At 35.1% G+C, this 21,641-nt stretch overlaps 1 protein-coding gene across 1 annotated transcript in view; it reads right to left on the bottom strand.

The window, feature by feature from the left end:
* Positions 1-21,641, bottom strand: part of LOC145284901 (alanine aminotransferase 2-like) — a 155,473-nt gene that overhangs the window by 35,757 nt on the left and 98,075 nt on the right. Inside the window, exons 3-5 of the mRNA XM_080133977.1 lie at positions 14,393-14,501; positions 4,852-4,982; positions 423-539 (exon numbers count right to left, since the gene is read on the bottom strand). Coding sequence (XP_079990103.1) covers positions 423-539; positions 4,852-4,982; positions 14,393-14,501 — 357 coding nt within the window. The remainder of the gene's footprint in view (positions 1-422; positions 540-4,851; positions 4,983-14,392; positions 14,502-21,641) is intronic.

The raw sequence follows: 21,641 nt of genomic DNA, 5'->3' as shown, positions 1-21,641 counted from the left end.
TTCTGATTCCGATACAATTACCGATTCTGATTCTTTTTAAAAATCATTAAATATTTTTCTATAGAATTATTTTTATTTTCTGGAGGTGGAGGAAAATCGTAAACACATGTAATATGTACATACATTTGCGGTAACGTAAAAATACACTTGTGGGTAGTCGGAATCTATAGATCATAGTTTTACTGGTAGTTCAAAATATACAAATATCTATTATTTTATTTGTAGTATCAATACTAGAAAACAAAGTTTTAAAAAACGGTAAAAATTAAAACAATTAAAAGAATCGTTTTTGGCATCGGAAAATAAGCAAAACTTTTTCTGATTCAGATATGCCCAGCAGTTACGATATTTGAGTCAGGTTTTTAATCAGTATGAGATATTCTAGCAGCAAAAAGAAACTTTTCATATTAAAACAAAATTACCGGATGTGCATTATATTCCGCAATTGTTGCTGTGTAGAGTGGATACTGAGGAATGGGAATCATAACACCTGCACGTTCATTTCCTGATTTTCCTGTCATCAATAACTTCATTATTGTCTGAAAGTAAAACAAATCAATTTGGTTATGTAAGTGCATTAAAAAATAATTTGCAATTTAAGTTAATGTAATGTAATAACATCTGCATCGATAGGTTTTAGTAATAGATTATTCTGTGTGCACGTGACAAACATAGCTCGTGCGTATTCTTGTATCAATGACAATGGCACATGTTGGAAAATGGAGAAGTGAAGATTTGTTAACATATAATATTTACTTTTCTTTGCAGTTTGTTGACGTTTATTGGATACATGATCAGACATTAAAAGCAAATTAAAAACATGAAAACAATATCTCAGACTGAGATCCACTACTAAAGCAAACTAATACAATTAATGATAATTTTTTTATTTTTTATTTTAATAATATTTTTTTTTTTTGTATTGTCATGGAGACTTACTCATTCACTCATAATGGACTCTAAGAATTATAAAAACTCTAAGTTTAATACTCTCGGTGGGGAGTGAGGGGGGGGAGGAATCATCATGACCCAATGCAAGACTATAGACGGTCCAACGAACATTTTGGAACCTACCGACAACCCTTTCTTTGTATTCACTTTCTTGCACAATATATTCTTTTCCTACCCAAATCCATTGTTTTTCTTTGTGACCCTTTCCTTAATAAAAATTTAGTCACCAAATTAAACTTTTAATTACAGTTCAAATTATATGCAAAGACAATAACAATCCCAAGCTGTTGAGGAAGTTAAGGAGGACCTATTACTACAGGCATCTACATTTACTGTGTGTCTGTGGATGAAACTGAAAACATAAATTTTACAAGAAATCCAATGTCAATATCAATTAGAACATTATTTGTTATAGCTTCACAATTAATTAGATTAGATTGCATGCTAACACAAGAAAATACTTTCCTTTGATTGGATGAAAATAAAATAAAAAATAAAAATTAGAAATACAGGATGGGACAGAGCAACTTGTTTATTTGGGATATCAATTAAAACAAAAGAACGCAAGTTTCTGCTCCCACCTTGTATAAATAATAAACAAGCTTTTGTAAAAAAAACAAACAAGGTCAAGAATTACTAATCAAAACGGGAAAATGTAAATAGCATTCCAGGAATGTTACAACAAACATTAAATAATATTAAGAAAAATGGGGAGACAAATAAGAGTTAATATAGAAAATGACCCTACAACTTTAAACTAATTTGGGCTTTCTGAAGAGAACACCTGACAATGAACTAGTTTTACTCTTTAAAATTAGCATTACATAATATGAATATTTAACACTGAATATTATGCTTACTTATTGGTTTGAATATTAATGTATATATTGTATACCTATAAACATCAATAGAATTTCAGGAATGCAACAACAAACATTAAATAACAGTTAACTAGACAAAATAATTGAGAAGCAAAATGGGAAAGCAAATAATAATTAAAATAAGCCATCCCAAAACTAACATGCAAGCATTAGAAAATTTCATTTCATGTCCTACAGGCTCAAAGTATTTCCATGAATAGTGGTGATAGAGAAGTGTTCATAAAGCCAAGGCAATTCATGTTTGGTGCGTCATTAACAGTGCAAGGCTGTTGAGGATTGGTTGGTTGTTTTTGTTTTACGGCATATCAACCTTTTTCAGGTTATTTAATGCCGAATCTAGTTATTTTGAGGAACAATTTTTAATGGAATATATTTTTTTTTAAATCAGATTCTATTTAACCCATAGTTGGGACCCTAACAGGTACTACCACTCTGGGTCAGAGTGGACCTGGGAGCAATGGCAATTAAAGGGTGGCTCCACACTCCCCAAGGTCTGCAAGGTGGGGGCCTCATCATCGGATATAGTTTTAGGTCATATCCAGGACCGGCTGTTGAGGAAGTTGCACATGGCAGGGCTTTTCGCTTCACTTGTCTATATTTGTGATGTCTATCTGTGGATGAAATTGAAAACAAAACCTAAATACAATTCTTGTGGACAAAATTTTAGCAAGAATCCAATTTCAGTCTAAATTAGAACAGCATTATTTTTGTTTTATTTTATTTGTTTCATTTTATTACAGTTGAAATTCTCATAAATTAAGGGTCCCCCTTCCTAGAGCTCTATATGAGATATATATATTAAAATATTCCATCAAAAGTTCTTAGTTATCTCTTAAAAGATCTTATTTAGGCCACAGATACTATGTTATTTGGAATATTTAGTCAGGGTTTACCTGCAGAAAAAAGTATCCTCATGCCAGGTTTTCCTGACAAACCTCTGTACAGAAAGACATTACAGGGTGGAACGATAAAAGTGTCACCCTAAAGAAAACAATACTATACCTTTATTTGAAAACTTTTATTGAAAAAAAAAATCAATTCAAGTAATCAATTTATGTAGTAGACCTGACATTTATTTAATGTAGCCTCAATCACCGCCTTGATAAGAGTCTGGAACAGTAGTTCAGCATGTTCAGGTCGGCGAAAGAAGGGGGCCAGTGAGAGAAGGGTACAAAGATGTTGTAGCACTCCTTCTGAAGCCTGGGTCTCTTTGGTTTTGTGGGTCAGCGCCAAATTCTGCTGCCACACCCAAGGTCTGCCAGCGGCCACCCAATTGCACCAGGGGATCACCACACTCCTCGGCACATCCAAGTGCATTTTCGTGTTGACTTTTAAGCCGACTTTGAAGATATGAGGTGGCATGATATGGCCTTCACTTGAAACCACAAAGACCATAACCATGGTCAAAAACTTTGTTTTCATCACCCTGGCCATGTCTCTGTTATTCGTGGCAATCCAGTGATACATTTTGAGGGTGCTGGAAATGGTCCTGTTGCCATAACTTGGATCGTTAGAGACCATGAAGTGTACAGTAGCACATCGATCTCGCTTGTTGAACATTGTGTCACTTTCAGACATGATAGAAGGCTCCTATTGTTCTTGGGATTTGTACACAACTGGGCAACTAGTAGATGGTCCGAAACAAAAAAAGAAAACCAGTTTTCATCAAATAGAAATAGAATCATGTCATCTTTTCTAGGGCGATAATTTTATCATTCCACCCTGTATATTTATATATGGGGATAGCGTCTAATAGGCATTCAAAAATGTGCACCAGCCTAAGAAAGTACTTTTCATTTTGAATGGACATTTCTTATGATAGTTTTTATATAAGCTGTACTACTTTCAGACTTATGACAAATTGGAAGCAACTGCTTTGTTTGTGATGCTATCACTAGAAAATTGCCATACAGGGCCAATGAGCATGCTCTATCGTTTTATTTATTTATTTATTTTTTTTTTTAACAGACTCCCACTTCCTAGACTATGCAGGTAATATAAGTTGAAACATCTATAAAATTAGAAACATTTTTTAAGAGTAAAACCTTTTAAAATTCTCCTCTTCCAACTCCTCTATTTTATCGTTTGACAAGCAGAGTTGCCTGGGCAAAAAAAAAAAAAAAAAAATGTAGCATACTACTATTAAAACTTCTATATTTCGACATCTATCTTTCTGTTCCATTTTCTGCTTCCAAAACCTTTCCTCTTCCACCCAATTAATTCCTTTCCAGCTACGCACTAAACACAACTCCTTTATATAATAGATTTTTCCCCAAAATTTGAACATAACACTAAAAACCTGCACCCCCATACATCCCCACCCCACCTGCCGAAGTTTCGCCCAGTTGACCTTCAGAGAAGGATTTTTTCTACATTTTAGATATTATTCATCCAGAGAAATGCCAATCAAGCATGTTTGAACTTTGTGGGTCTTTGTTTAGTAGTTTTTGCATTTCTAGCTTTTATTACACACACACACAAACAACTGTCCTTCATATAATAGATTTCTCTTGGTGAGGGGACTAACGTTTTCTGTCATCTTGTAATCTCAGTTTCCAAGTTTGGCAATCTTGATGATTGATTCTGTTTAAATTTCACTCTTCTTGATGGTTTGCATCAGAGTTTCCTTAGGGGTGTCCAAAACTGGTTGCAACACGTCGGTTTCCTCTCGACACAAATGCACTTCTCAATCTTTCGTCAACATAATTTAGCTCTATTTTATAGTCCCTTGCCATCATGTGTGGGCAAATATAGCATATCGTCCAGTGACTTGACACCTTGAGATTTCATTCATGACAATAATATATATATATATACACATACATACATACACACTGATGTCGCCACCATCTGCCATCTAAAAGGTCAGAATTAAATTGCATTGCAACTGGGTCTATGCTCACATGCGACACATATCACCATGCAAATTCTTTTGCCAAACGAGATGTCCTCCTGTACCTTCGTCACATTACCACCATAGAGATCGCGCATAATAAAACAAACAAAAATTTTTTTTTACCTTGATTCCATCACTGGCACCAGCAGAAAGATAAATATTCTCAAATGAGGCTGGTTGTCCATCTCTCTTGGAAATATAATCTGCAACATCTTTGCGTATTATCTGCACCCCAGCACTGTCACTGTAGGACCCTGCCATGAAAAAAAAAAACTAAAAACTTTTCAAAAATCCTGGCAATTCTCATAAAAAATTGGAAAATTTTGATGGTGAAGCTATTGAAGATGTTGAGTTTTGTTACTTTGGTGATACCATTGGAGTGTCGAGTGGAATAGTTGCTTGTGTGATTGCAAGAGTCAGAAGTAGATGGAGTAAGTTCAGGGAACTTTTGCCATTACTAACCAGCAGAACGTGTGTATGCAATATGATTATGTAATAATGTTAAACTTAGGCAATGTGGGTTGTGTGGGTTGAGGATATATGTTGCATGGAGAGAAATAAAATGTGAATGATATCTTGTATGTGGAATATGAATCTTGAAGGCTTTATTTTGATAATCTCAGGGCAAGATTAAATCTGGACAGTACAGGGAGATGTGTGCAGAACAGGAGACTTTGATGGTATGGTCACATTGAAAGAATTGGTGACACTTCTGGAGAGAGTAGATGTAAAATGGTTGAGGTAACTTGTCCAATTCACAAATAAGATTTTGGGAGCCATTGATTGGTTAGTTATCAGATCTTTGACAGTTTTATGAAATGAAGAATTCTTCCTTTCATTGCAATAATAGTATTATATTATTGTATAAATAAGGTCTCATATATCAGCACCAAACAATAGAAACATTTATGCGCACAGGAAAAACAGCTGCATCCACTCTGAAGTTTTTTTTTTAAATTTAAAATTAAAAAAAAAATTTGGTGCAACTTTGCTATTCCAAAAAATGCATTTCAGAGAAAAGCATCACATACTTATGTGTCATGTCGGAATTAGTTAAATTCCAAAAATTACGAAAAATAGTCCAGTAGAAAAATAATTATAAGTAAAAACAGAATTTTTTGAATGTGTGAATTTTCACTGTAAATTAACCCTTTAGATGCTAGAAATCAGGGGGAGATAACTGCCTTCAGGTCAGCCATCTTGCTTAATCTCGATAATACTACATACTTTTTTCCCAAAATTTAGCTCTAACATGTCTTCTACTCGACAATGTTTTGTAAATTTTGGAATTTACACTAATTTCGACGGCACATGTAAGTACATAATGTTTTCCCTTGAAACGCCTTTGTTCAAAAATACATGATTGGATTGGATGACACATAGTAAAGTTGCAAATTTTTATAGAGAAAGACCAAGGAAAAGTGATAAAAGTCAACTTGGGAGAGAGATAAAGACTTAGCCAGAAATAGATTAGAAGTTCACCTCTTACAGCCATCCAATGCAATCTAGCATCTAAAATGGATTTTAAATTGATAAGGTGTAGATTATATAAATAATCTCTATTTAATCAATAGCTGACATCCTAACAGTCCGACAAAGGTATAAGAGGTTCCTTGTTTCTAAATATTTCAAATCAACCAAAACCATACTGCTCTGTCCAACACATCATGCCAGCATGTAAAATAAATGTTAAACTGAACATGATGGAGAAAAAAAAAAAAAAAAAAAAAATCATTTTTTGCTTGTGGACCCTCTGAGACCGATTTTATCATCCATAGACCTCATATAATTTTTGAAAACTAAATATTTGTTTTAACAGATCAGGTCAGATAATTTGCTGAAAACACTATACTTTCCCAGCATAGAGGTCATTCTAAGGATAAATCAATTACACTGATATGATCATGTAGAATGTTAACCTTCATGAATAAATCATTGCAGAAACAGCAATGTCCTAAATTGCAGGAAGGTTGACCAGCAAAAGAAAAATTTGAAGCAAGTGACTGGACAAGAGTGAATAGAATGTAATTTGGAAATTGCTGATCTGCTAAATTGTAAAACCAGAAAAATAAGATGGAGTAAAATTAAAAAAACGTCTGACCTCAAGGTCAGAACAAATAAATGAATAGAGGATAGAAAAATGTTAGTAAAACAAACATAAAATCCAAATACAAACCATAAAAATTTCAATAAACACAAATTTTTCTAATTTGCAAAACACACAAATTTTCCTAATTTGCAAAATACTGATAAATGAAAATTAGATTTTTTTTTTCAGAGACTCTTTAAAGCTTCTGCAGACCTTGACCTTGAGAATTTCTGGTTTATACAAAGTTTTGCAATAAAAAAGGGCGTTAAATTTTGTAATAGTCTTTTAATAGTCTTAAAAATAAACAAATAGGTTAAAATTCTTCTCAAGCTCAGATTTTGTGCAAGTGAAGTATTGTATACTTTTCATTGGAAAAAAAATGTTTAACCCCCCCCACCAAAAAAAAAACAAACTATTTTCAGTTTGGCTTATATTCATGTCATCTTAGTGATCCATTTCTAAGAAACAAGATAAATATTGCCTTACAATTTGTAAAAGTAAGGCATTATTCTTATCAAATTTCAATGTATATATCTTATAGTGAAATAAACGTTTGTGAATGAACAGACAGATGAATCTCTCATATTAGTATAGACTAGTGGGACCTGTGGAAATTCCACAGGGGACTCATTCATATGTAATATGTCTTGATTTGTAATCCTATTAAGGTCAAACTCGGAGGGGAAAATGAGTTCATATATATATATATATATATATATATATATATATATATATATATATATATAAAATGAACTCATTTTTTCCCCTCCGAGTTTGACCTTGATAGGATTACAAATGTCTTGATTTGTAATCCTATTAAGGTCAAACTCGGAGGGGAAAATGAGTTCATTATATATATATATATATATATATATATAAATAAAATGAACTCATTTTTTTTCCCTCCGAGTTTGACCTTAATAGGATTACAAATCAAGACATTTCATGCAAATATGCCATTTGCAAGCTGCATCACAATATCTGAGGTGTGTTATAGGCATATTACCAGTTCACTTCCTCGATAATCTTAGATCCCTACATTTTTCCTACTAGGAGTTCACGGCAAAAATCGGTTACAATCAATGGAAGTGGTAAAATCTTTTCTCTCTATTACATTTATCCTACCCCCACGACCACTTAACACCGGTGCGGATACGTTCACAAGGGACATTAGGAAGAAACACTGGTTAGAGTTTGTAGTTACTTAAAAAAATGAGACTGGCATTTTCCCCGTCGGGTGAAACGCAACTTTAGATTGCAACTACTCTAAGGGTTACTTATGCCATTTCTTTTATTTTCATTTGTTTTCTTTTTTTACCGATTCGAAGGGTTACTTAGGCTATTTATTCCCCCTCCCCCATTTTTTTATAACATTGTGTCAAATGAAACGAACTAACCTTCAATTCCGGGTTATACAAAAAACTAACTCACAGTCTACATCTCTTACTTTCCTAACCAACTCTATTCATGTCACGTTTCATTCTTTTCCACCGTAGCCTCATCGATAAACACTTAGCAGCCAACATTCAGGTAAATAGAGTTTTATATGCATTCGATGTTAAAGTAAATGGACTTTTTTCCTTTTTCTTTAAAATTGACCCGACTTCCCGTGATTTCCAGTCACGCATGGATCGGACGATACTGGCAATCATCGGTCTCAGCTGCGAGTGTTCTTCTAATGTGAAAATGATTACTCCACTTTATATATGATTTGTTTTCTTTTTTCTTCTGTTATGTTTAAAGTAATTTATAAGGTGACACTAAGGCGGTGGAGTGACTTCTTATTTTCTGATTAGTTACTTATTCATTATTTATTTATTTTTTTTTGGAATTTCTGATATTTTCATTATCACATTTACAAAAACCCCATCTAAATGGAAGCAGACGACATTCGAATGGGAAGAAAGCGACTAGGACAGCGATGCAGACACAAATGTTTAATTTAAAAAAAAACATTGTGTGTAAACGACGGTTTCAAACTACGGTTACAGAATAAAATAAAAAATAAATATAAAAAATTAAAAAAACCCCGTTGTACTTACATCCAACTATTATACGTGTGTAAACGATGGTGTCAAACTACGGTGACAGATTAATAAAACATATATATATAAATAAAAAAATTAAAAACAAAATTCAAATATCCGTTGTACTTACATCCATCTATCATACGGTTGCAAAAGCTTTTATTGGAGACTAATTGTTGATAAATCTTTTGCAATAACAACACAAAAAAAAAAAAATTAGAAAAATTCAATACTAAAATGAAATAAACATATTTCCATTTTACACGTTAGGTTTTTTTCGTTTTTTTTTTTTTTTGATTATTTGCATTGGTAATTTTGCAGATTTGTTTTCTTTTCTTTATCAGAAGTCTGCGTCTGTTACGACGCTGCTCAGCTGACACCGATGATTGGCGGTCTAGCCCGATCCATGCTTGACGAGAATTCGGGTCAAATTAGGCAGGAGTACCTTCATTTTGACAAGATCATTTAACATTATATTAATATATTAAAAAAATCATTTAATGTTATATTTATATATTCAAAAAATGGTACTCATGCAGAGAGTGATCCGTGCTGAAATAATAATGTTGTTAGTTAATAAACTATTCTTAACATGGGGAGGGAAGGGTGTTTTGTACCTATTCTGTACTTAAACCTTACAATTGAATTAAAAAACCCATAAAACTTTAATTAAACGTGGAAATACGATTTAAAAAATAGCACAGATCACTCTCTGCATTAGCACCCAAAAAATCATTTAACGTTATACTGTTACATGATAAGGGCTGTCCCCTTTTCATGTAAGTATAAAAATAGAGAGATCTACTTAAAATGAAAATAAAATGAGAGAAAGCAGAAATCGAACCCTCGAAATAAGTTTTAAAGAACAATAGGTTTAAATAGAATGTCCAGTAAATTGTTAATTCTAATGAAATAAATAATAAATAAACTATTCATTGTTAAAAGAATGTGGATAATAAAATATGGGTTAAATGAATTAGATATGTAGGTTGAATTCTTTTGTGAAAACAACAAAGAAAAAATAGGTTATTGGGAAATCAGAATGTCGGAAACGTGCAGGTCGCGCATATTGATGGTACGTGAATTGTGGTCACGTTGGCCGGACATTCATGGATTTCTCAATATAGGAAGTGAGAGTTAGTTAGTTAGTGAGAAGTCTGACAGGGAGTCAGACGATAGTCTGGGTGCAGACATGGGTTTCAATCGTCTAGAAGCGAGACGATCACTTTTGAAACTTAATATGTGAAGCTTTGAATTCCTGAACGCAAAGCCACCAGCCGGTCAGTGGAAGAATAAATGCATCATGTTTTTATAACTGCCGTCTCCTGTGTCCATCATTACATGAAAAAGGTATTGTCTATTTACGTGTACAAACTATTTGAAATTCATCATCTAAAAAATATGTGTTAGAAAGTAAATGTGTCTATTTATGTTATACAAACACTCCCGTTCATACGAACTGTCAAAGCATAAATGCCAACCTGTCAAATCATCGGCATAAATGCAAACCTCTCAATTATCGGTCTGTCTATCTAGATATGAAAACACCTTCTCGAAATGTATTTATATGCAATCTCACTCATTTATAAACTCTTTATATACACCTGTTAATGTCCACATCTCTTCTCTAACAATGTTAATGTTAATGTCTCCATATCTCACATGACCACACACATGAACCTCAAAGATCTCTTACTTCCAGGAACAGTCTTAAGACGCTTATCTTTACAAACAAGAACACTAAATAAGAACTCACGTAACATTCGCACACAAGTGGTACCTTCGTCTAATAATAATAATAATAATAATAACTATATAACAATACTTATATATTTAAAAATAAAAAATGAAAAAAAGCTATATTTATATATAAAAAAAAATCATTTAATTTAATTATGCAGGAGTACCTTCATTTCCCCCTCCCCACCCTACCCTTTCTTTTATTTGTTTTGCACAGTTCTTGCAATTGCTAGGGGAGGGGCATAAATAGAGTTTCTTTTCTTTTTTCTTTTCTTTGCCAGGACGGGGATAATGGAAACATCCACATTCATGTCATTTTTTCCTCCAAAAATTGGCCACTAACAGAACTCGCGTCATATATTAGCTACATCATTTCATAAAGTAGTAAACTCCTACATTTTATTCAGTATTTGAAACGTTGAAATTATTGCCCCGTGTGGATTCAGATTTTCCATATAATAAAAGCGAAACTGATTCGAAGCTATGCATCGTTCATGGCCGGATCGCCGGGAATGCCCCCCCCCCAAAAAAAAAGCAGCTTTGATCCCCTTTAAATGGGGAGCTGGTTTCCACCCCATCATCTGGGGGAAGCCAAAAGTGCCCGCATTGAACAAAGTAAACAAACGCCAAAACACTGCCCCGCAGTAAATAAAAAAACTACCACGTCATCGTAAAAGCAGCCACCTACCAATCAAACCTCTTGGACTTTTTAACTCTTAATTTAACACACTTCTCAATTCATCTACTCTCGTGGTTGAGATGGTTAGGTGGTTGGCTTTTTTTCCCTTTCATTTTCACCTTCGCATCAAGGCTTCGGGGTTCAATCCCACCTTCCTACTAAAACTTTTTTTTTCCTTTTAACGTTTTTTTTTTCTTTAACACACACACCTACAAACACCTGGGCAATGCCGGGTACCCACCGCTAGTAATAATAATATAAATAAAATGAACTCATTTTTTCCCCCATGTGAGTTTGACCTTAATAGGATTAAAATCAAGACATTACATGCAAATGTAGTATGCACAAACTGCAGCACAGGATCTGAGGTGTGCTATAGGCCTATTACCCTTACACTTCCTCGATAACCGTACATTCCTATATTTTTACCGGTGAGAGTTCACTGCTAGAACCGGTTTGAATTAATGGAAGTTGTAAAATCTTTTCTCTCTATTAAATTCCTACTACTCCTGCTACCACTTAACACCGCTGAGAACGAGTCCACAAGAAACAGTAGGATTAAACACTGGTTTGGAATCGTAAAGGGTTATTAAAGCCATTGTTTTCCTTTCTTTTTTTTTTCTATTTTTTACGCTTCTCTCCCATAAAAAAAAAAGGAATTACGTTCCAATTAACATTATCTTTTTTCTTTTTTTTTCTTTAATGTAGAACGCAAACTGCATAACTACTCGGATTTTACTTCTGGTTTGAGCAACTCCAACCGCGGAATCTGACTATGAGCTTTATTTATTAGTACTTCCCACTAAAAATCTATTATTAAATAAACAAACAATTTTTTAGTTACCATTTATTATTCGAACGCAACGATACTGTGATATTACTTGCATTTTACTTAGAAAATAAAAACAAAAATAAATAAATAAACACACCGATTAAGATTGGATTATTTTGTTTGGCATTTCTTTCTTTCTTTCGTAAGATGCACACTGCGAGACTACTAAGTTTATACTTCCGGTTTTGACGACTCCAACCGACGATTCTAACTATGAGCAATTTACTATTTAATTTTATTATTTACATATTCACATCGTGTAATTACTTGCATTCGAATTGAAAAACAAAACAAAATAAAGAACCAGATAAAGGTCCGATTACGATCAGAAAATTATGATTAACTAAAGAATTCTGTACGTGTTTAAATTGACATTTATGAATGCTTCTTCTTCATTAAGTAAATTACATTTGCTAAATAGTGAGTTTCCCGCAACTTTTTCGTCAAAACTTTTCTATTTAATGTACCGTTTAGTCGGCTCAAAAAACGGTCTTTAGCCGTATCTTTAAAACATACAACTGCTGGTGGACACCATTGATTACATTACATTCGTGAAATTCAGCTTAAACTAAAGAACTCTGACACAGTTTTTAACTTATTTACCCAAAGTTAACATATTCAACAGAGTCCGCGACCATTTCTATTCTCCAAATACAGACATAAACACTGTGTTCTTCGAGATGATTAAACATTTTACATTAAATAAAAACACTAAAATATCAAACCATTATGTACTGCATTTCTTCCATTTTCTTTTTTTTTTGTGGGAGTCGATTGCTGTACTAAGACTATAAGAAACATGCATTTTCTCTTTTATTACACTTTTCCATTACACCAAATTAAGCCACAGCAACGCGTGGCAGGGTAAAGCTAGTATGTAATATATTGATGTTGGTATTCTGTAGATATTCAGCATAAATGGAGACGCTCGTATATTATTGTAGCTATTTTTTTAAACCTGAAAAAGTATTTATCCAAGCTACAGGGATGCCCCGCATAGCCAGGTTGTAAAATATGCTTAAATAAGATATTTTAATTCTTGCAGATTTCGTATACATTATTATAGAGTTAATGTTCTATCGATTTTTATTAATCAAAGTTGTGATTTCAAAAATCAAAAATATATCTATATGATTTGTGTTCAGCTTGAATCGAAACTGAATCCCAAACTTATATATATATATATATATATATATATATATATATATATAACTTTAGTTCCTTCAGCTATAATCGAAACCGAAACCAAAACTTCGGAAGAATTCTTGATAAAATTATTTATACAAAAATAAAATACTAAGGAACCATCAGCTAAAATTGAATCCGAAACCAAGACTTACGAAGAATTATTGATAAAATTATTTAAAAATAATAGAGTATTGGAGTGCCATTAGCTATAATTGAAAGCAAAACTTATGAGGAATTCTTGGTAAAATTATTTATATAAAAAAAAAAAAATAGATGGCTTCAGTGCCATCAGCTATAATCGAAACCGAAACCAAAACATGAAGAATTCTTGATAAAATTATTTATTACAAGAAATGGAAGATCATAACAAACGACCAGATGTCAGCGTGACACAGAAAGTAACACACATGCTATCGTATTAATATATAGATTATTTATGTTAACCCTTTACCTTATATTTTTCAATTTTCTTATTTTGTTAAGGATGGATCATCCTATTGGATACTAGATATTCAACTGCTATTTCAGACATTTCAACAGAGATCTTTTTAAGATTCTAACCATCCTTTTAAGTGAAATTTTTGTATTTCTTTTGCACTTTGTTCACTAGGTATATTTATCAGGGAGGTTTTTAAAACTTTTTCATGAGTCTGGTCTTTACTCTATAATAAAGACCAATGTGTACTCATTTATATATATCACATCCCATAAAAATAATTGTAAAACAGGGATAGGGATGCAACATTGTAGTGATGGGACAGGCATTGGAGCTTGGCTGATAGTAGGGGACCTATTAAATTGGAGACGCTTTTTAAGACAGTTTTCTTTCTTTATCCTTTCCATACAGATTGATAGGTTTAAAAATTTTTTTTTTTCAACTTTCCAGTTTCAGACGTTTTCTTTTTTCTCTCTTACTTGTTTTTCTCCTTTTTAAATTTATAAATTTAGATATTTTATATGGATGGATATTAGTGTGAATATTGGCAAAGGATATTTATTTTTGTCATATTTGCTGTAAGGAATTACTAGAAAATCTCGGCTCAAGCATCGCATGCTTTTAGTGTCACATGCATAAATACAGAATATTTAGACTGTGACAACTCACTTACCCACACTCTTTCCGCCACATCCGTTGAGGATCCTTTGGGCTCTGTCTTTAGCGTCTGACGGGAAACTAGGGTCAACCATTAATTCGGGGTGTACACACAACGCCAATACCTAAAGAAACAAAATAGAACAAACAAAACTGGTTAGATAATTTCAAGTGTTTAATTTTGAACAAGATTATATAATATTGTCTTAAATAGAATAATCTATATAAATAAAACAGTAAGTCTGTGTGTGCATGTATATAAATATTTAACTGATAAACTCTTAAACTACTGGTCAAAGAACTAACATAAAAAAGAAATAGTAATCATACACCGAGGATGGTTTATAACAAATAAAATCTTTGTTTGGATTGATGAATAACACGTACAGAAATATGTCAGCAAGTTGAAATGCAAAATGTTCATTTCAACTAACCGACATATTTCTATTACTTTCGTGCATGCGCAAATTCATTCATAGATTGAAGTGACTTAATTTAAAATCTTTATTATGTATCTGTCGATAGCTCGAGCAGTAGGGAATATGGCTGGGGTGTTAAATGTTTTGGTTTCGATTCTAGCTGATGGCATCCATCATATTTTTTTAAATCTTGAAATCAGTACTATATATTAGGTACAATACTCAATAGAGAATTGGCTCTGTAATAATAAATACGAAATCTGCAGGAATTAAAACATATTTTATGATCGCACAAGCCCCCCCCCCCCGCCTAGATAATAAAATTATGATATTACATTTAAACTTCTTTTCTAACATTATGTGGCGTTACACTTTACTTTAGTAATTCATAAAAATAAAACTGGAAAGAAATAAATAAAATCTGGGTCGGGATTCTTTCTGGTTTTAACAAAAGCATTCATTACCGTCACTCTCCTGTCTCGACACCACTTAAAAAGTCTCTCACTGCCCCATGTCTGTCTAACTTGGCGCGCGTTTCTCTCTTCCAACCGAATGCTAGCCACAGTCGGCCCCTTTTCGCCTTCATTTTTCACGTCCATCTCCTTCGGCGTCGACTTTTTTCTTCCTTGCCGCGACAATGTGGTGTCCTTTTTTTTTCTTTTTCTTCCGATGCAAGCACAAGCACACTTGCCAATTCGTATACTCGTTTGAACGCTGCTTTTGCTGCTAATACAATTGCTTGCCATCCATCCTTCGGCTGCTGCTGCTATTTTCATATGCGCTCTGTTACACTTTAAACGATTTTCATGACCAACATCATTTCACATCATCTTATTGTGAAAGTGATGAGGGAGAATAGAATTACCCACAATCAAATGAAAGATTACACTATTATATTAAAAGGGATTAGTGTTGAGACGATTAATCAGAATCGTGAATTGGAAAAAAAAAAATCGGAACTTTTTGGGATATCGGAATCAGTATCAGAAAAATTTGTGCCTATTTTCCGATGCCATAAACAATTCTTTTAATTATCTTTTTTTATTTGATTTTGTTTAAAACAAAACTTCCACTATCACTAGTAATAATAAAATAAATATTTATTGATTTTAAATTATCAGTTAAGCTAAAATCTAAATCACCCCCCCTCACCCCCATCCAATTGTGTTTTTATGGTTATTAAAATATAAGCATATTTAATATGTGGTTTTACAGGCAACCAGGAAAATTAATTTTATAGTAAAACATTTAGAGATTTATAAGAATTGGAATTAGTAATTGTATTGGAATCGGGAATTTAGTACGGAACTGAAAATTGTATCAGAATCGAGAATTTAAGCGTTTTTACGTTTGAGAAAATATATGCACATTTAACATGTGTTTTCATAGGTAATCAGGAAAAAAATAACCATTTTATAATTAAATATTTAGAGATTTATAAAGAATTGGAATCAGTAATTTAGTCTGGAATCGGTAATCGTATCAGAATCAGGAAAAATATTGGAATCATCTCATGTAAACGAATTACCGTACATTATTATTATTTTTTTCAATGCATTAAGACAAGAGACAGGAATGGGCTGGGCAAAGGAGAAAGAGTGGGTTGGAAGAAGGAAGGAAATTAAGGTGAAGAGGGAACGATAAAGAGATGGCTACAAAAAGAGATAGAAAGATAGAAGTTACACACTACTTTTTTATTTTGCCTTTTCTTTTTATAGCTTTAGGCAACACCTGGTAACCCTGTTATAATAAAAAGAAAATTATGTGACTTGAAGTAATTGCTTACTGTGATTATTTACATTGGAGTTACTTGCCCTTCATTTTTTTTTTTTTTTCATAATCATTGTATTTAGACATACGTACATACATACATACATTATATATATATATATATATATATATATTTATTTTTTATTACATTTTAACCCCAAACAAGGCACATTGCGACTTTGATGTAGGGGGCTACTATTAGGGACACAGGCTACAGGGGTACTATGTGGGGAGTTAGGCAGCAAGATGTCGGTTCACGTTACACTTGAACTTCTGCATGTCAGTACAGTTGGGGAAGCAGGAACCTGGCAGGGAGTTCCAAAGTCTAGAGGTTCTGCGGAAGAAACTACTGGAGTAGAAGGCTTTCTTACATCTAGGGATCTCAAATGTGAAGGGGTGGGATTTTGCTGCTTGTCGGGTTTGTTGGGGGTATTTACGTAGAGGGGGTACAAGTGCTTGCAGCTCGTCGGAACACACACCGTTAAAGTACTTGTAGAACAGGCAGAGGGATGCTACATTGCATCGATGGGACAGAGGCTGAAGCTTGGATGATAGTTCAGGACCTATTAGGTTGGCGACTCTCTTTAAAACCTTGTTTAGGAGTGAGAGACTAGTAGCAGATGCACCAGTCCAAATATGACAACAATACTCCATACATGGGCGAATGGTGGCCTTATAGAGGTACAGGATACTTTCAGGGGTCAGTAGCTTTCTAGCACGGTAGAGAGAACCTACCTTTTTCGCAGCGGTCCTAGCAATGCTCTCAATGTAATTGTCCAAATCATGTTTCCTGTGAACGTTAGGCCAAGGAGTTTAAAAGATGCGCTTTCAGGTAAAGAGTCTTTGGCCATTGCTATTGGTGGTAGAGAAGGTTTATTGTAGTTATTGAAGGAAACCAGTTTAGTCTTGGCAGTATTGAATGTGATCATCCATTTTTGGCCCCATTCCACTACAGATTGGAGGTCATTCTCTAGTGTTTCTGCCATTTCTTTAGATACGTGTTCATTTGTTTTCCTGTCGTGTCTTTTGCAGTGTCAAGATTTTTTATAATAGCATGCACCTGAGAAGGGGTGATTTTCAGATCGTCAAGTGTGGTGTCTGTCCGCAAAGGAAAGTCTGGGAGAGTGTGGTTAGCAGGGTCTAGTGTGGAGTTGGAGGCAAACCGACTGGCAAGCATGTTAGCCTTCTCGGTTGCTGAGCAAACAACTTCATGATTATTGGATAGTAGGGGAATTGTTGATTGCCCATTATTTACTACACTGTTGTAGATTTTCCAGAAGTCACGGGTTCCTAATTTCTGAGCTTCGATGCGTTTTTGGGTGGTTTCAATAAATTCTCTCTTAGCTGTTCCATACTTTCTCCTCTAGGATCCTCCGACCACTCCGTCGTATCAGTTAAGATAAAAATGAAATGTAATAAGTCCCCAGATGAACTCCTCCACCGTTCTGTATACCGATACTCCATGGCTGACTGGGATAGCTTCCGTACATTCATATCTGATCTACCTCTGCATTCCATGTTTAAAAAGGATGTGTCCTCTATAGTATCAGACCTGACCGAATGGCTAATTGTAGGCATAGACCAATTCATACCATCTAAAATATTCCAACAAAAACCTAACAGCCAGCCATGGTTCTCCCCAGAATGTGCTGCTGCCATCGCGCACAGAAATCACTTTTTCCATAGCTACCAACGTAATAGATGCACTGAGACTAAAGCTACTTCCAGGATTGCCAGCAACCACTGTAAAAGAGTAATAAAAAATGCAAGAGAACTTTATGCTCAGTTCGTTAAATCCAAAGTAGCTGATTAGCGGCTTGGTTCCCACCAGTTTTGGCAAATAACAAATAGGATCTTGAACAGAAGTGTGCGTTCTATCCCAACCATTATCAATGGACCTGAGGTCATCTCATCAGCATCAGACAAGGCTAAACTATTTGCCAAGAACTTTGCAGCTAATTCTACCCTATGCGACGAAGGCCATCAACTCCCCATATTTCCTGCTATAACACAGAACACGCTAGGTAACATACAAATATCTGTGTATGAAGTCGCCAAGCTAATCAAGAACCTTGATTCCAGTAAAGCAACTGGCCCTGACGGCATCCAAATTATAGTGTTAAAAAAAGCTTCAACCAGAACTTGCTCCCATACTTACGAAACTGTTTAAGCGTTGCCTTAAGGAGAAGTGGTTTCCGATTCCCTGGAAGACCTCATCAGTTTGCCCTGTATTTAAGAATTCAGGTGATAAGTCATCTTCCTCTCAGTACAAACCAATAAGTCTTCTGTGTGTCATGAGTAAGTTGCTGAAATCTGTGTTAAATAAAGTAATCAACCATCTCAGCAAAAATAACCATCTTAGTGACACACAATATTGTTTCCGTTCTGCTAGATCTACAGCAGATGTGCTAATGGTTATATCTCAGGATTAGTGAACCTCTTGACAAAGGCTTCATTTCTAGGGCAATTGCTCTTGACATCTCAAAAGCCTTCGACAAGGTATGGCATAAAGGTCTACTTCACAAGATTTCCAGCTACGGTATAACTGGAAATATTTTCTCTATCATTAAATCATTTCTCTCTGATAGGCTCATAAGAGTAGTGGTTGATGGACAAAAATCAGAAGCCAGCAGTATTAATGCTGGAGTCCCTCAGGGATCCAACCTGGGCCCAACTCTTTTCCTGATCTACATCAATGATCTCCCTAAACACATACTTAAATCATTCGTTGACATCTATGCTGATGACACGACCATTTACGGCAACACATCAAAGGCTGTAAATGACAAAGTTCTCCGATTCTCTCTCCTCTGATCTCGAGCGCATGGTTCAGTGGGGGAAGACGTGGCTGATTACCTTTAATGCATCTAAAACCAAACTCCTATCTATCAACGCTCTGATCCCCATCTGGCATCAATTGAAATGGATGGCTCTCGTCTAGGAGAAGCCCCGTGTTTTGACAAGCTTCTGGGCTTGATCTTTACTCCTGATCTGAAATGGAACACGTACATCAAGTCTGTTGCCAAGGTCGCTGGAAAGATGCTGAGATCCTTCTATCGCTCCAGAAGATATCTCACTACTGATGCAATTTTCTATCTATATAAAAGCCAAGTACGCCCAAGGATGAAATACTGCTGCTATATCATGACAGGAGTTGCTAAAAACAGCCTATCCTGCCTTGACAGAGTACAAAATAGACTTTGTGGCTTAGTGGGGGATGCCCTTTTCTCTTTCCTGCAACCTTTCTCCCACAGAAGAGACGTTGCGAGCCTATCTTTGTTTTATCATTACCATGGCAGATGCTCGTCTGAGCTCCAATCTCTAGTCCCCCCTCGCCAATCTTTTACGAAAAACACCCGTCTAGCTGAAACCACTGTCAAAAATTTTCCCCACTCTTTATCTGTGCCTAAATCAAAACGTAGATTCCATGAACAAAGCTTTTTTTCTTAGAACTGCACGCCTGTGGAACTCTGTTCCGTCTGCCTGCTTCCCACCTGACTACAACCTGGATATCTTCAAAGTCCAACATAAACAAATTCCTGATGACCCACCCCCTTAAGTAGACACTTTTATTAAATCCCCCCACTAACGTACAGTACATGCAATAACCCTTATCCCTGAGTGGCTTCCGGGCCTTGATAAGTGATGATCACAGTGTAAAAAAAAAAAAATTTCTTTCTTACAGTTACTTCTGGCTTCTATATACTTCTGTCTGTTTGAACTGGATTTATGTCGGTTAAATCTGTGGTACGTGTGCTGCCTTTGCGCGATGGCAGCTGCCCATGTGGAAGTAAACCATTGGGGAGAGTGGGGCTTGCTATAAAATTTCCGTGTGGGGACATGTGCTTTAATTGCTGTTTTGAACCATTCAGTGGTCTCATTTGCGCACTGTTCAGCAGGAAGTGAAAAGATATTTCACCATAGGGCGTCTCTAATGAGATCCCTGATAGCTTCCCAGTCGGCCTTTTTATAATATCTCGTTGTTTTGAGCAATGGCTCTTCTATGTTGGCTCTAGAATTTAGGGTGATTTTAACTATTATCACTACATGATCATTCCCAAGTGGGCTGGTGGCATTCGTAACACAATCATCAGGAACTGTGGTCAGAAACAGATCTAAAAGTGATGCGCGTTACTCTTGCTGGTCAGGGAAACTGATTGGAAACGTAAGCATCTGTGATAGGGAATGAGATATAGAGAAACTATGTGTTGTGGTACCAGCTGCGTCTGTAATTAGAGAATCCAAGCCAGTTATTGTGGTGGACATTGAAGTCACCAAATACATGAACTTGTACGCTAGTGTCGAGGGAAAGTGCTGTATCTATGCTGTCAGAGACTTTGTTTATTAGGGTACAGTCCTGGGTCGAGGGAGAGCGGTAGAGAAAATAAAAGTATTATGTTGCATGTTAAGTATAAAGCACATAAAGGCTTGATCGTCCAATTCTAGGGAGGGTGTTTTGAATATAGACTCCAAGCCCATGCATATGTCTGTCAGAGTCCTTACGGCAGAGTTGGAGATATCCGGGCATGTTTAAGTGGTTAGAGGGGATGGAGGAGTGTAGGTTAGTCTCACTTAGTGCTAAGATATCCGGGGTGTTTGTTAGGAGAAATGCTTAAAAATCATTTAAATTAGCTCTAAGCCCACGGATGTTAGTAAATGCAAGCCTTAAGGAAGGAGGCAATTTGATTTTCTTTGAGTTTTGTCCTGGTTTAAGGGTAATTTTAGATTGTACTGTCATTTTTTTTTTTTTGTTAAGTTTCAGTTAGGTAAGGGTTGCTGAACAATTGGTTATGCAGAACACCAGGCATGCAACACAAGTAGACCATCAGCTGACCTTCCATCTACTAGGACTGTGGCCTCAGGAAAGCCCACCGGGGAGGAGTGCAGAGTTCCTTTCCATGTGCAACATGGCACTACAATCATCCCGATATTATTCAACTGTTGATGGAGCAGCCGCTTTAAGCACTACCAAAGAGTTAAGGCTCCTGTACTACCAGTCGGGAACAGCAGCCAGGAACTGTCTATCTGGTACCCTCAACCCATCAGACAATGGTCAACCCAATCTACTTGTACTGG

The sequence above is a fragment of the Euprymna scolopes genome, chromosome 9 (assembly GCF_053919585.1).
Source record: "Euprymna scolopes isolate OS-2025 chromosome 9, ASM5391958v1, whole genome shotgun sequence".
Lineage (NCBI taxonomy): Eukaryota > Metazoa > Mollusca > Cephalopoda > Sepiida > Sepiolidae > Euprymna > Euprymna scolopes.
This window is presented reverse-complemented; position numbering and strand designations above follow the sequence as displayed.